This window comes from Maylandia zebra, linkage group LG17, assembly GCF_041146795.1.
Source record: "Maylandia zebra isolate NMK-2024a linkage group LG17, Mzebra_GT3a, whole genome shotgun sequence".
Taxonomy (NCBI): Eukaryota; Metazoa; Chordata; class Actinopteri; order Cichliformes; family Cichlidae; genus Maylandia; species Maylandia zebra.
This window is the reverse complement of record NC_135183.1, coordinates 32,632,651-32,648,615: the sequence shown is the minus strand read 5'-3', so window position 1 is coordinate 32,648,615 and position 15,965 is coordinate 32,632,651. Positions and strand designations below refer to the sequence as shown.

Genomic DNA, 15,965 nt, shown 5'->3' with positions numbered 1-15,965 from the left:
CTTTTTCCCTGCAATCTTGTGTCTGAGAGACTGAACTAAGTGGTTAATCAAGCCAAAAACCAAACCTCGTCTGAGGGGCCAGAGAGGAGGCACCTCTGCTCGCAGACAAGGCCAAAGCTGTGAGTATGTCAGCACATGTGAAAATACACAACTATGTGTTTTTAGAAACTCATAAGAAAAGGATAACACTCAAAAATAATTATTATGAGATATCCGTGACTTGTTTTTGATTTTGATACTCTGTGGGTAATTTCCTTGTTAGAATTACGGGAAAAGTACTGGCATCTAGATTTACCAGCATTTAACTGTTATTTTGTATTATATCAACAATAACTGTATTTGTTTTTAATAAGTCTCTGTCGAGAGTACAAGCTTTCTAATACTGTCAGCTTGTCATTCTATGGTTATTTCAGTGTTCCTACTGTTCTCCCTATGAACAGTTTAATGTTCTTGCCCATGTACCATGCAGTAAGTATCTTGTCTTCCTCGAACTAGCACATGATGTTAGCTTTTTCGCAACTCCCATAGGTTACAGGAATGTTGCTGTGGTAAATTTTCCAACAAAAACCCCCAAAGATGAAGTGATTAATCACTAAATATGATTAATCACATATGGAGGAGGGTGTATGGACATTAGGAAACTATTAAAAACCTACAAAGTGTTAGCGCAACACATCATCTTAAACTACATTGTCCCTATCAAATTAAAAACTGTAAGCGTGTTGTGATAATGGCCCATTATAATGGAACGCACATAGCACATTCACCACAATTAAAGTCAACACACTGATTATTAATTAGAAGGAAAAAGATGCTGAATTATACCATAAGACAGTGGTTTTCTCATCAACATCAGCATTTACAGTATTCAACTGTATTCAAAACACACAAAAAATGGTAGATTACTTTATTATTACTGTATTTTTATTTATTTTACATTTTTAAAGCAATTTGTTACAGTGTACAACTCTTCTACTCTTAGAATGAGTAAGTTGGATTATTTCTATGACATGTACTGTATGACAGAAAAACAAACAAATACTGTAATGAATCCAAAGGGAATTTAGGCATTCAGTTAAAACGTCAGAGATGCTGTCGGGTTATGTTAGTACATAGTCCTTTTCACACACACAATCCCTAACATTATTTAAGAAAAAAAAAAAGAGTCTGAACTATTCTGGTAGAGATAGATTCTTCTCTTTCTCGCTTAATCAGGGTCTTAACACAATTTTAAGGCTATGTGAGCCTTCACACACCAACAGAGAGGGCACAAGTCCTCTGTTGTCTGAAGTTAGATGCATTAACACGATATCTCAGGATGGAACTTGAGCACTGATGTTCCCCTTCAAACTGTCTTAACTGATTTAGTACCATAAAAGCGTTCGATTCGTTTTTACATATCTCTGTAAAATATGATAGAAAAAACAGTCGTGAATCTGTGACTGCGTGCGTGAAGTGCACGCTCACATTAATATGGTAATTTTATACATACTGTATATCACAAGACATGCCCCTGCATTAGTCAGTAGAAACTATCCAGCAACATCCTGTAGACTAAGTGCCAAAATATGTTCAACTTGCTGCTTTATAATACGGATAAAAGCTAATAAACAGTATTTATTTTTGTAGTTGATTAAAAATTACCAGCAATCGCCAATCAACTAATCAGCCGATTAAGTAAAAGCTTTAGATCTAAATCTATTTAGACTGTCTGCTGAATTTAAATATCAGCTGGATTATTCTAAGTTTATTCTTCCTTGATGTCTGCAGGGCTCGAATCAGCCCAAATTATCTCCCGTGCCTCCAAGAACATGTAATGCACCTGACAAATGACCATGATTTACTTATGACGTAGGGATTTCTCTCCCTGATCTTGTTATTGTTCAACAGGCGGAATGTGCGGAATGCCAGTGTGTGAGTGAACTCAGCGAGAGCCGACACTCGACATTAGATTTATGGGTGAAGATTATGACCCAGGGCGCTCTGGCAGAAACAGAGAAAAAGACAGCAAAGCCAAGGCCAATGGTACAGACGAGAGGAGGAGAGAAAAGGCAGGGAGAACGGAGCAAATGCCAAGAAATGAAATGAGGTGTTTGATCTCTCCAGGACAGGCCAGGTCTTACCCGTGGAGTGTCTGATCTGATGTAGAACCACTGAAAGCACCTCCAGCTGCACAAGGCATTCATTACAGCCACACGTACTGGAAGAGGAGAAATACATTGGAATCTATGTATTTATTTGTGACGCCCCTCTCTGCCCGTTCCACTTCACCATCCTATAAAAATCTATCTGTTCTCTGCAGATTCTTTGAGAATATACTCCTCCAACACAAACCTACCCTCTTTGTCCAAAAGTTTCCTTGAGAGACACTCGGTTTAACTCGAAGCCTCTGTTGTCTCTTCAAATGCCCGCTCGTTTTTCTTTTCTTTTATTCTAATCGATGCACTTGGCAAAGTGAAACGGTGTCTGCCTGCAGACGCAAAATAAGAAGCTCTGAAATGAAAACCTCCCTTTTAGGTGGCAATTGTATGTGGCTGTATCTTCGTCTGGTTTACCTGCGGGTCTTTGATCCTGACAGTGTGCGACTGCGTTTGATTCCTGGGGTACTTTGACAGTTTGCAGGCTGGCAAAAGGCCCTCCAGTGTCTGAAGTTAGATCAGAGGAGAGAGGGCCTGAAAAGCAGGCGTCCAGCTGGGAGAAGATCAGAAGAGACACAAACTTTAGCGAGAGCCATTGTGAGGTACACAGTAGCTGCTGGCTCCCGTAACTTTTCTCTTTGTGTGTGTGTGTTTTTCTTTTTTTCATATGGCTATCTTCTCCCTCTCTTATCTTCGTCGCAGAAGTTGAATGGCTCAGTTAAAGGTCTGCGAGGTTTTATCTGATTTCGCCAAAACAAGTCACCTTGTATTTGTTCCCTCTTTCAACTGTCTCTGAAGGTTTAAGGCCGGTGTGTGCTGAACAATGCTACACATCCTCTTTAAGAATTTAGTGTAAGAATATAATGAAGATCTCCTAAAAAAAATAATCCTAGAAACATAAAACAAAAGTCTTTAAATATCACATCCTATGTCCAGTCAGTGTGCTTAGAATAATTATTGTAAATTGAAATTAAAATGTAAATGTGAGCATGAGTTTTTGGGAGCCTCAAGTTAAAATATCAATCATTTCATTTACTGTAATTACTGCGTACACTGACAAATGTCTAAAATTATGGAACTGTATTTCCTTTGAGCCTCAGTTGGGTGATTTGAGGAGACTGTTTCACAGATTTGTAAAGCGTAACGGTGCCCTCTAGTGGTGCAATGGTAGACTCGAACAAAATTGAAGATAAAAGCAAAGAGGTTTTATTTTGCCAGTTAGTTCTGGAGTTTGGTTAGGTGAAATCATATAAATGCCACACTGCAAGACAGAAAACAAAACTGTGCAGGTATCGTACTATGCAAAGGTCTTGACCTGTCCCTCAATGTCTTTATATTTTTCTTCCAATGAGTCACACTCGGTTGTATTTTTTAGGTGGCCTTGGACAATAGTTCTCCAGATTTTTCTGAACTGTTCCATATTATTTCTTTGGATTTTGGCTCCCTTTTCACTTATTTGTCAGACATGTCCTTTTACCTCATCATAATAATTATTCAAGCATAAAAAAGGCACCTAACTCAAGAGATGAACCAGTATTGTTCCTGCACATAACAGTCAACTTGGCAAAAAAACAAACAAACAAAAAACCTAGCTAAATGTTGTGTTTTTATGCTATTTGTTATTGGCAGCCTGTCAAAAACTTTGTTGCAGATTCTTTAGTTAAATCTATTAAAAAATACCCCAAAAATTAGTTTTATTAATCCCACCTGTGGGACTAATAAAGGTCATCTTAAAATGTATTTCTGCAGAAACAAGGTGATTCGTGTTACCCAAAAACTCTACATATCTTGGTGTGGTGTGCAGTGTGTCCTTTATTGAGCACAAGTTGCAGGCCTAAAAACTAAATTCTCTGGCTATTGGAGACTAACTGAAATAATTTCTGAAGACTACTTAAAAAAAACTACCAGAAACGCTTGCTTGAAAAAGTTCAGTCTGCATTAAAAAAAATAAAGGTGGTGATACCACATACTGACTGTTAGAATTGTACAAACTGTCTTTTTGTTTCATTTTCATCTATGCTTGTTCCCATTTTCCTAGCAAAATATAAAGAAATGAGGGGTAGTATGAGATTTTTGCACTGTACTACATGTTTTATTGTTTGTTTGTTTTTAGGTCAGTATTTTCTGGAGCATTATCCATAGTCCTTCAGTATTTTATTAATATTTATTTCTAAGTTACTTACGATTGTAAAGGTACTTGAGCTTCCCTTTAAAAAAATGTCAATCAATGTAAAATGATGCTGCTTATCAGTAAATACACTGGAAGGTGCGTGCGACTGCCGCCTGTAGCACATCCTGCAGAAAAGAATTAAAAGACATCATTAATCGATCGATCGACGATGCTAGCGATCTACTAGCTCTCTGCGGTGCACTTGGCATTTGCTCTCGCTCGTCGTCTGCTTTCAACCACATTCAGGTTCTGCTCGTTCACTACAGAAATGGCAACTTCAGTGAAACTCAACACCGGTGCACAAATGCCCATTTTGGGACTGGGGACGTGGAAGGTGCGTCTGCTTTCATTTATTATGCCGTCCGACTTTGCACAAGTTTGTAGTTAGCCTTTTATGTAGGCTAACATGCCAACAGAAAATATGGTTGGAGGACGAATAATGGCCGTTTAAAACAAGTTTCTATCGTATTATCTTTCGACATTTCGAGGTAAATTGCATATACCGTCTACAGAAATTACTGCTCGACATTATTTTCACTTTAGGACCCCACCTTTGGGAGTGGAGCCAACCTTGGCCGAGTTTCTAGAACCATGACAAAGTCTGTGCGAAGCTGGGGCAGTCCTCTAATGCCCCACGTTTGCTTCACTGTTATTCAGTGCGCAGAATCAAGAGTAGTTTAAGGATTTGTTACAAGTCGTGCTACGTAACTGCTGCTGAAACACAGCTGATACATTTACCCTGCTTGTGTAAACAGTAAGGGCAGCAAGTTTAGTGTACTTGAAAGCTGAGATCGCTGTATTCTCCTTTTAGATATATATATCCATCCATCCATCCATTCGCTACCGCTTCTCCTTTTCAGGGTCGCGGGGGGCGCTGGAGCCTATCCCAGCTGTCATAGGGCGAAAGGCGGGGTACATTTAATGAATATTAAATGTATTGACCTTTCCTTCTTAAATAAAGGATGGAAATTGAATTTGTCCCCCAGATGTTGCTTTTAGCTAAGTGGGTATAATGGAAAAAGTAGCAATTAACATTAGGAAAACAGTTAGACTATAGCATCACTGGACGAAAGGTATATGTGAAGAGGACACGAGACAAGGGCAGTGTAAATGTAACCTATTTAGTGGTCCTTTCCCAACAAGACAAAATCAGGAACTGGAACTCGTGTTTTCTAAGTTACATTTTGTGAAGTGTGCAAAATGTTATCTGCATAGAGACAACAGGTCCATGTATAAGTCTACCATGATGTTTTGGTACAGCAGTCTAAATGATTCTTTTAACTGCCAGGGTGAAGTACCACAACAGCTAACCATCTCTTGTTTGTTAGTCTCCACCTGGCAAAGTTGCCGAGGCAGTGAAAGCAGCCATTTCTGCAGGTTACAGGCACATCGATGGTGCCTACGTCTACCAGAATGAGGTAGAGGTGGGTGAAGGTATCCACACTATAATCAAGGATGGTGTGGTCAAAAGAGAGGATCTTTTTATTGTAAGCAAGGTGAGCTATTGGTGCAAAAAGTACCTTTTTTTGTTTGTTTGTTTGTTTGTTTGTTTGTTTGTTTTTAAGATTTTATACTAAATTGATGAGCAGTGCTTATGTGTGCTTTCATTTCCCAGCTGTGGTGTACTTTTCATGAAAAGTCCTTGGTTCGGAAGGGTTGTGAGAAGACTCTCAGTGATCTTAAACTGGACTACCTAGATCTCTATTTAGTGCACTGGCCCATGGGTTTTAAGGTAGGACCACTTTTGTTTTAAACATAAAAATATTTTAACTCTTTGCTGCCCTCATCTTGTTTAGTGGCATATAATCCTTTGTCATGTTACAGGCAGGTGATGAGCTTTTTCCTTTGGACAGTACAGGACAAAGCATCAGTGATAACACCAGCTTCCTGGAGACATGGGAGGTAAGTTAATAAGACTGTGTGGGATAGATTACACTTTGCCATACTTATAGTGCTGTGCTAATAATTTTGTGTATGGTGTGAGGATTACAGAGGTCAAAGTATATCACTTTAGTGACAATGGCAGACTTCATTTTGTTTTGTGGAGGTAAGAAATTGCGTTGCGTGTCAAACCAGGAAAAACTGCACCGAGAATGTGTGACAGGGTCAGTCATTTTGGATCAGGAAGGATCGTGGTTTAAGGGAAAAGATGGTCATGTTATACAGATACACGGCACTAACATTTATCAGAAATGTCTTCATTGGCACATTATTTCCTCAGTCCCATCTGCTTCCAATCAGTCAGCATTTTTTATGCAAGACAGTTCTCCTTGTCACGCTGCACAATGGGTAAACCACTTCCTTGACGTTGACAAAAATGAAATAATGAAATGACTAGTCCAGAGTCCTGAAATGAACCCAACTGAGAACTTGTGGGATTTTCATTGAGGACAAAGTTATGGCCGAGGAAACCACCACAGTTATCAAACAGTGAAAAAATATGGGAAGAGAGAAAAAAAACAATTCTGCAGATATACTGAGGTAATTACAAGAAATAGGCCTCCACTACTTCCAACTTTCTTTTTTTTCTGTAGCCATTAATAATTTCATTATTAATGAAAATATCTTTTCTGCTTCAGTGGTTACTTGTCTGTAATTCTGATTAGTTACTTTTATTTATTTTTTTAATCTGTTTTTAATTTTTCAGACAAAATCATCATCTTGAAGGAAAAAAGGGTTTTATATCATTGCATATCATGCGTGCTCACACCAAAAGTCCTTGTGCACCAAAGTCCTTGTGTTTATTTTTTTATCCCAAATGTTCTCAGGGAATGGAAGAGCTGGTAGATGCTGGTTTGGTCAAAGCTATTGGGATCTCCAATTTCAAAAAGGAGCAGATTGAAGCCATTCTCAACAAGCCGGGCCTCAAATACAAGCCTGCCAACAACCAGGTATGCTAAATGATTTGTATTGTATAAAATAACCGTTTCTGTTTGTTGTTGGAGTTAGCTGTTGTGAAAGTTAAATACTCAGGGCTATGAAGGAACAAGAAAACATTAATGTTTCATGCTTGCTGTTCTTAAAGGGCAAGAGGCCGTAATAGCATTATCTGTCTCCTCCTGTGAGGCCTGAGAAATAAATGTCTTGTTAGTTCATGATGGGCCGCAGCAGTTTCCCCTCAGGCTGGGCCAATTAGTTGAGGTGACCTTATATTTTTGTTTGTTCTCAGAATCATGGTTTACCATCAACGTCACGTTGTGTCTTATATTAGATTTTCATTCATTTCATTCATTTATTTATTCATTTTCAGGCACAACAAATACCTATATTGAACATAAAATACACAAAACAAAAAACAAAACTTGCCTGAAAAAGGAGTGGGACGAAGAAAACTTATTAAATCCCACCCCTATACTCACTCATCAACAAAAAAAACCAATAAACTTCCCGCAGCTACGCCCATCATTGCATACAGACCCATCAACAGCCCCGGGCAGATACAAGCATCTAAGCGGCAGCTCGCAACCAACAATTAGAGCCTTCATAACTGAATACAGAATATATAAATTATAAATTGCATTACCACAGGTAACAGGCAGTAATAACTACAAGTAACAGACACACATACATATACATACATATATATCTACACACACAAGTACATATATGTACATACATACGCACACTTTATTTTTTATTTTTTATTTTGGAATCCATACCAGCAATGGTAAGAGAACAGACATTACAGAGCACACTAAAACCCATCATTGAGTATACTGTGACCAGACCAACTGTTTGTAGAGAAATTTAAATCTATGAATATTTTTGCATTGTTTCAATTGTAAACTCAGACTGTTCCAGATTTTCACACCACATACAGACACGCAAAAGCCTTTACGGGTTGTTCGAGTTCTGGGTAATTTGAATTCTCCAAAGCCTCTCACATTATAAACCTTTTCTTGAATTTCAAATCTAGTTTGTAAATTTGCCGGTAAAAGTTTAGTAAAAGCTTTATACAAAATTATGGATGTATTGTAATTAACCAGATCCTGGAATTTAAGTAACTTTGCCTGAAGAAAGAATTTGTGAGTATGATCTAGATAACCAGCCTTGTGAATAATACGCAGTGCTCGTTTCTGTACTGTGACTAATGGATTAGTTGTATTTTTATATGTATTTCCCCACACTTCCACACAATATGTAAGATATGGAAGAACCAGGGTACAGTACAGAGTACGAAGTGCATCTTTATCAAGGAATTGTTTCACTTTGTTCAAAACTGCGAGGCTTCTGGAAATTTTGGTTTTTATGTGTCTGACGTGGGGTTTCCATGAAATTTTGTTATCAATTATAACTCCCAAAAATTTGTTTTCACTCACATTATCAATTGGTACACCTTCAATGATAATTGGTAATTCTATATTATATTTTAAATTACCAAAAAACATTGCTTTAGTTTTATTTATATTTAATGATAATTTATTTATGTCCATCCATTTTTTTATTAATTTTAGCTCCCTGTTTACGGTCATTACAAGATCAGTATAATCATCGCTACTGAAAAATATGTTGGTGTCATCTGCGAACAGTATGAGTTTAAGTACTTGAGAAACATCAAAAATATCATTTATGTATACATTGAAAAGTTTTGGTCCCAACACTGACCCTTGGGGAACACCACATGTAATACCAAGTTTCTCTGAATGGTAATGCCCTATGCTAACATATTGTTCCCGACCTGTTAGGTAACTTTTTAACCAGTTACCAGCTTTCCCTCGAATACCATATCTTTCCAATTTATCCAGTAAAATTGAGTGATTGATTGTGTCGAAGGCCTTTTTGAGGTCAACAAAAATACCAACTGCATATTTATTTTTATCCAGTGTATCAGTAATTTCTTCTACTGCCTCAATTATCGCCATTGAAGTGGTTCTTTGCGTTCTGAAACCATACTGACCAACATTTATTATTTGATGTTTTTCAAGGAATTTTTCTAATCTTGAATTAAAAAGTTTTTCTAGAATTTTTGAGAATTGAGGCAGTAGAGAAATAGGCCTATAATTGGTAAAACTGTGTTTGTCATTACTTTTATATAGTGGTATTACTTTCGCAATTTTCATTTTTTTTGGAAAACAACCGGACTGAAATGATAAATTACAGATATATGTTAAGGGACTAGCAATATTCAGAATAACCTGTTTAACTACAGACATATTTATGTCGTGATAATCCATTGAAGACTTACTTTTACATTTTAATGTGATATTTATTACTTCTTGCTCATTTGTAGCTGAGAGGAACAGTGAAAAGGGATTTGATTTTATATTACTGATATTTTCATTTTTTTGACACGGGATGTCCGCTGCTAGTTCAGGGCCAACATTTATGAAGAATTTATTGAACCCATCGACAATATTACTCATGTTGTGATTTTCACCATTTGCATCAGTAAAATATTCAGGATATGATGTTCCAGAAGATCCTTGTTTAATTAAGTTGTTTAACACATCCCAAGTTCCTTTTATATTGTTTTTATTTTCATATAATCTTCTTCTATAATAAAGTTGTTTGCTCGTTCTTATAATATCAGTCAATTTATTTCTATATGCTTTATATCTTTGTTCCACTTCTTTTGTTTTTACTTTGATAAACTGTTTATACAGATTGTTTTTCTTTTTGCAAGCATTAATAATTCCTTTTGTGAGCCAAGGACTTTTTATCTTTTTTTTCTTTGTCATGTGTTCATTTACAGGACAATGTTTATTGTACCACATAGTAAAAATATCTAGAAAATTATCATAAGCCTTGTCCACATCTGACTCTTCATACACCGAACTCCAATCTTGTTGTGCTAAATCGAAATTGAAGGCATGAATTGCTTCTTCATTTATTGTTCGCTTTGCTATCATGATCTTGGTATCTATTTTTTTTTTAAATCACAGTCACACAAAGTAAAAACTGGTAAGTGGTCAGTTATATCACAGACAAGCAGGCCACTATTAATTTGGAAATCCATGACATTAGTAAAAATATTGTCAATAATAGTGGCGCTATGTGAAGTTATTCTGCTTGGCTTTGTTATTGTTGGATATAGTGATAAGCTGTACATTGTGTCAGTAAAGTCATCAATGGCTTTTAACCTTGTTGGATTTAGCAAATCAATGTTAAAATCACCACAGATAAATAGTAATTTTTGGTTCACCGAAGCAAACGTTTTTTCTATCCATTCATTAAAAGTGTCAATACTTGAACTGGGTGTCCGATATATGCAACTTATTATAACATTTCTCTTTTTTTCATTCATAATCTCAATAGTCAAACATTCCAAAATTCCATCAATAGCCATAGACATAGTTGTTACAACATTATATTTTATAGAGTTATGAACATATATAGCAACCCCGCCGCCCGCCTTATTTAATCTATTCATGTATTTTAAATCATATCCATTCAAACAAAAATCTATTCCTTTATCGACATTGAACCAAGTTTCAGTGATGGCTATAATACTAAAGGGGCGAGAAAATTGTTGCAAATAGTCCTTAATGAAATCAAAATTAGAGTACATACTTCTGCTGTTAAAGTGAATTAATGAGAGCTTCCCGTCTAGGTTAATTTCTTTTTCATATTGTTCCTGAGTGAAATAATTACAATTTTTAACAAAAGAAGAGAGAAAGTTACTTTCAGAATCTATTTCTGGATCTATTATATTATGCTCCTTATATTCACAATCTAGATCAATTACTTTCTGTTGAAGAACTAATTTCAACGTGTCCATGTCATTTCCTGGTGTAATTGATACATTGGTGTCAGTTATACTTGTCCAGATCCTCCATGTTCCTCACTATCAGTACTTTTGCCTCTTCTGGTGTCCCGTTTAGCTTAATGAAAATCTTACAGTTTGTTACCCATGTATGTTGTATTTTACCGTTCTTCTTCAGTTGCCTTGCCTTCCTCGCGATGTCTGCGTTTTTTCGTGTCAGATGCTCATTAATGAAAACGTCCGTGCCTTTCAGTTTGCGTCCTTGTTTCAGCAGTGCGACCTTGTTCTTCCGATTGACAAATCTCATAATGATGGCCGGCAGTCTGTCACTCCTCCTGGGCAGTGAGTGACATGCTTCTATGTGCTCCAGGTCCATCTCTATCCCCTTGCTTTGGAGGAAGGACGCCACCTGTTGCTCTACCGAGCGGGTCTCCTCGTCGCTGGGCTCCCCGACGTTCCCGGCCACGCTTGATTTTAATACCGCTGATGACCACGTCGTTCGTACGGGTGTACTGCTCCAGCTCATCCACCCGCCGCTCGAGATCCATGATCCGTCTGTCCTTCTCGGCATTTTGGAGGCGTAGCTGTTTTACCTCCTCCAGAAGCCCCAGAAGCAGCTCCTGCTGTGCCCTGACTCCGCACAGCGCTCCGAGGGAGGTTTTAATGTCCTCAACCTCCTCTGGTGTTGGGCCTTTCTTGGGTGGCATACTGAAGCGAGAGCACGAGGCGGCCACCACGAGGGACCCGGAAGCGGAATTTCTGATGATGGCGCCTGGCTAGGCCTGCTGGCTGATGATTAAAGCACAATTCTTTTCCTTTTTGTCATCAGAGCACAGCAGTGCTATAGCTGCTTATCAGGAAATTTATCACTGAAAATGATGCCAAATGGATCCAGCAGACTCTGAAGGCTTATGGTCTTGTATCTTCTTCTAAGCCAGTACTAAAATACTTCATTTAACCATGCTAAGAGTCTTTATATACAAATATTAGTCCTTTGACAAGACATTCAATGCAGAATTTTTAAGTGAAGCTGTTTTTCCTTCTCTTTTCTTCAGTCATTTAATGGAAATACTAAAGTGGTAATAATAATAATTAATAATAATAATAATAATAATATGTGCATGTTTTGAAGGGGTTCAGTGAAATGATACATGCATAGATTTATCACTCTTATTTGCTTCTCATTTTTCCCACTAGGTGGAGTGCCACCCATACTTGACCCAGGACAAGCTGATCAACTACTGCCACTCCCAGGGTATCTCTGTGACAGCTTACAGCCCCCTGGGATCCCCTGACAGACCATGGTCAGTAGGCATGGCAAATATGTTTGCCTCAAAATGACTTCAACAGGCCTTGAAAAGTGACCAAATACTCCACACTCACATTGGTTGATTCCCTTTATAATATTTATCAATACTGTTCAGCGTATTATATCCCTTTAGCGAGTTTCAACTCATGACTCTTGTTCCTCTTTCTCTCTGTGGCATATGTTGTCACGAGTTTGATATTAAGTAACAAGCCAATGAGACCAGGGTCTCATTTATTTATTTTTTTACAGAATACACTATTTTGTACACAGAGAAAATCTTATTGAACATGTATTGAAAATGCAGGGCTAAACCAGAAGATCCCTCACTCCTGGAGGATCCCAACATTAAAGTCATTGCTGAGAAACACAAGAAGACACCTGCTCAGGTACAGCTGTCCTTCTGGGCAGAACATGCCACTGATATATTCTATTTTATTTTGAGTAACTTCTATCCAAGAGAAAAAAGTAAAATCAATCTGCCTGTTGTACTCTGGAACATTATATTGAGCGTAATCACCTTATCATGTTAATAGCCTGAATTCTTATATTTCCAGGTCCTGATCCGCTTCCACGTCCAGAGAAATGTGATTGTGATCCCTAAGTCAATCACACCGCAGCGCATTCAAGAGAATTTCCAGGTCTTTAGCTGGGGAGATTGATTATCCTTCCATTTTGTTACTTAAACTTCTTTTGATTGGGTCATTATTCTTATATTTTATACACATTTGCAGGTGTTTGACTTTGAATTAACTGAGGAGGAAATGAAGACTATACTGGGATTTAATAGGAACTGGAGAGTCTGTCCAATGCAATGGTGAGACAGGATAATTGTGTGCGCTTTAAACAAAGAGTTGTGAGTTGGATAACAGGGAGTCATGACTTGAATTTCATTTTTTTCTTTTCTCCCTCTCTCTCTTTGTAGTGCCACAAAGCACAAGGACTTTCCATTCAACGCTGAATTCTGAGAGGAAAACTGGAAAGTTTCCACATGTTAACGCTGGGTCTTTGTTATTGCTTACTTTCCTCTTCTTTATGTGTTTATGCTGTTGGGTTATTGCATATAAAATCAATCAAATCTGGAAAAAAGTTCCCACTTCACACTCAAGCACGTGAAAGTTATTGTACAAAAGAAGTCAGTTGACATGAGGGGTTAGGTGGAAACACTGATTTTTATTTTTATTTTTTTATTTTATTTTTTTCATGGAATGACCCTGCTGTAGCTTTGACTCCTTTTACATTTCTCAGGTAAAAAAACACCTGCTTCCTGTGTTACCACTAAAGTTTATACACACACTCCAAAGACAACTTGATGCTTAATTTGATCTTTGGGTTATTATAACATATAATTATGTTTTGGATTTTGCACTCCTGTAGTGGCATATTGGCATTGAGCCTTGGGGTGAAGTAAATGTATTTGTTAAGTTACTGAAGAGAATAAAACATAGACTTTACAATGTCATTTAGTTTGTAGTTTTTCATGTCTAGTAGTGTCACATGCAAGAGCAATCTTAACTACCTTTAAGCTTTCATGTCCAACAATTTTTAAAAATGTATTTCATTTATATAGAAAATTTGATTTAATTTGCATTAAACGTGAAACCTGCAGTCCCTGACAGAGGCAAAAAAATGGCGAATTTATAAAATTATCTCTGTGAAGCACATGTTGCCTTAGAGTCATGCCATACAGTATTTGGTGCTTTGTATTACTGTGTATTACTGTGTTATAATGGTGTGGCTTTTGCTTCTCATGCTCGTTTTATTGTCGAGCAAAGCGAGCGCGTTCACTCCACACTAGGGTCTGCCCATCTATCTGCAGTGAAATCTATTATCAGATGGAGGCAGTGTACAAGTTATGTGCTACAACCGGTCTGTAGGCCACTCTTTCTTGTGTTGTTGCTGTTCTGCGAGCCGGCCGTAGAAAAGAGCGAAGTTGTGGGATACAAAGAGCTGACGTTAAACTGAGTGTTTAAAAACAATTAAAAGTCTTACTCCTGCCATTGTCTGTGCTTTTCATGCTTTGTTTTATGATCTTTGAAGTTTATTTACTGTTCTCCGTTTCCCATGAACCCCTGTGTTCCGTATTCCGGCGCACTTGTCAACCAGCTGTCAATAGCCAGTCACATAAGTCATCTACTTCCAGCGACATACAGTCAGGATCTTCGAAGACTACCCTGCAGCACGCTTGTTAGAGCTCTTCTCCTCCTGTGTGACTGAAAATTGTACACGGATAGGTACATTTGTGGGACTAGAAATCCTGCTTCAGTTGTTGCTAGTTTAATAAAGTCCCGTGGAAGAGAATAAAATAATTATATTTAAAAATAAGAAGGAAGGACCAGCCCAAGCAGAGATTTATTGTATTCAATTCAGGTTTATTTAACGTTAACGGAGATTTGCCGTGTTAATGCGGTTATGGCGTTAACGTCATGTTAGTGAGATTAACGCTGGCAGCACTAGTATAAATAAAAAGAAGCACAATGAGGAACTGTAAAATGTACAGCTCAAATTGGATCTACAAAAAGAATAAAAACTTCATAAAAGAGTTTATGAAAGTTGGCTACACTATTGTATTTCGTGAATCTGTTCACTCCCATAAAGTGATGCTAGCATTGCATCACCACACAGAAGTAGCAGTACCTTTTTGGTCTTTTAAAAAATAGTTTGTCTTATGAATGATTTATGAATTAAACACTCTTGGCCCACAGGCAACATGTTTAACATTCAGGGCATATAGTTGTAGAGGTTTCTGTCATGTCAGCAGGGTGCTGTCATCTTGTTGCTCTTGGGCAGCAAACTGCATATTTTCTTATTACACTGTCTTTTCATTTTTTTTAAATTATGTATTTATTTTAAAATGCAGTAACACAAAAGACATCAATGTCTGATAAAATAAGGAATAGAAGGGAATTTGACCTTTCACCCAAGGGTGAAGCAATCCTTTCAGGAACCAAAGCACCAGCAACTGGTAAAATTAAAACAAGTTTATTTATTCCCTCAGAGCAACGGTATACAGTTAGGATTCTCTTCTTAGGGCACGTGATTTAAATTTTCATCTTATTATCAGGCAACTTCAGCATTTAATGCCAGCTGATCATTTAATCATTAGTGCCTCTAATGTTTCGAGATGACTGAGTTATGGGATATACACGTAGTCAAACTATGCACCACAATGAACTTGTACTAACTTACAGAAAATGGACACTATATATTTTAATGGGAGAAAAGACTGATTGGACAGTTATGATCATCCCTTCTGGCAGTGAGGATGAGTGCACCCCAGGATTAGGTCAGGGGTCAGGCATCCAATGTGATATGTGCTTTTAGATCTTATTAAGGTACCCACATGTAAAAGCCACACCTGCCAGTGGTTTCCTCCCAAAGTCCTACATAAGGTAGTAGTGTCTGACACAATAAGAGATGATGATGATTGATTTACCAACAAAGTCCCCCAAGCTCCCAAAAGTAAGGTGCTTTTTTCCCCCCTTTCTCCTAAGAAAAAAAAATTAATACCATATAGGTATGAAAGGACAAATGTTTGTTGTTGTTTTTTTTTAATCATGTCAACAAGAAGATGCTGGGTTTTTTGTACTGGTAGATCTACAGTTTAATTACTGGCTTATTTTGTGCCTTTTCATCCATAATTTTAAT

The 15,965-nt window shown here is 37.5% G+C and overlaps 1 protein-coding gene and 1 long non-coding RNA gene across 2 annotated transcripts; one reads left to right on the top strand and one right to left on the bottom strand.

The window, feature by feature from the left end:
- Positions 1–2,235: 2,235 nt before the first annotated feature.
- On the bottom strand, positions 2,236–4,944 carry LOC143413133 (uncharacterized). Its single transcript, XR_013093713.1, has 3 exons — positions 4,860–4,944; positions 2,556–2,691; positions 2,236–2,470 (listed from the first exon to the last, which is right to left on the bottom strand). It is a non-coding gene; the product is annotated as an uncharacterized LOC143413133 (long non-coding RNA).
- LOC101477205 (aldo-keto reductase family 1 member B1) lies at positions 4,464–14,315 on the top strand. Its single transcript, XM_004560855.3, has 10 exons — positions 4,464–4,642; positions 5,637–5,804; positions 5,924–6,040; positions 6,133–6,210; positions 7,077–7,199; positions 12,209–12,315; positions 12,625–12,706; positions 12,875–12,958; positions 13,052–13,134; positions 13,243–14,315. Exons 1-10 carry the CDS (start codon positions 4,577–4,579, stop codon positions 13,283–13,285), a joined length of 951 nt encoding a protein of 316 aa, XP_004560912.1. The 5' UTR covers positions 4,464–4,576; the 3' UTR covers positions 13,286–14,315.
- Positions 14,316–15,965: the final 1,650 nt, after the last annotated feature.

What these genes read in the sequence shown, in the direction of transcription:
- LOC101477205 (XM_004560855.3), top strand. Translation starts at nt 4,577, where the DNA reads ATGGCAACTTCAGTGAAACTCAACACCGGTGCACAAATGCCCATTTTG. An exon ending in ACTGGCCCATGGGTTTTAAG is followed by an intron (nt 6,041 to 6,132) that starts GTAGGACCACTT and finishes GTCATGTTACAG; the next exon opens with GCAGGTGATGAGCTTTTTCC. An exon ending in AGAGTCTGTCCAATGCAATG is followed by an intron (nt 13,135 to 13,242) that starts GTGAGACAGGAT and finishes CTCTCTTTGTAG; the next exon opens with TGCCACAAAGCACAAGGACT.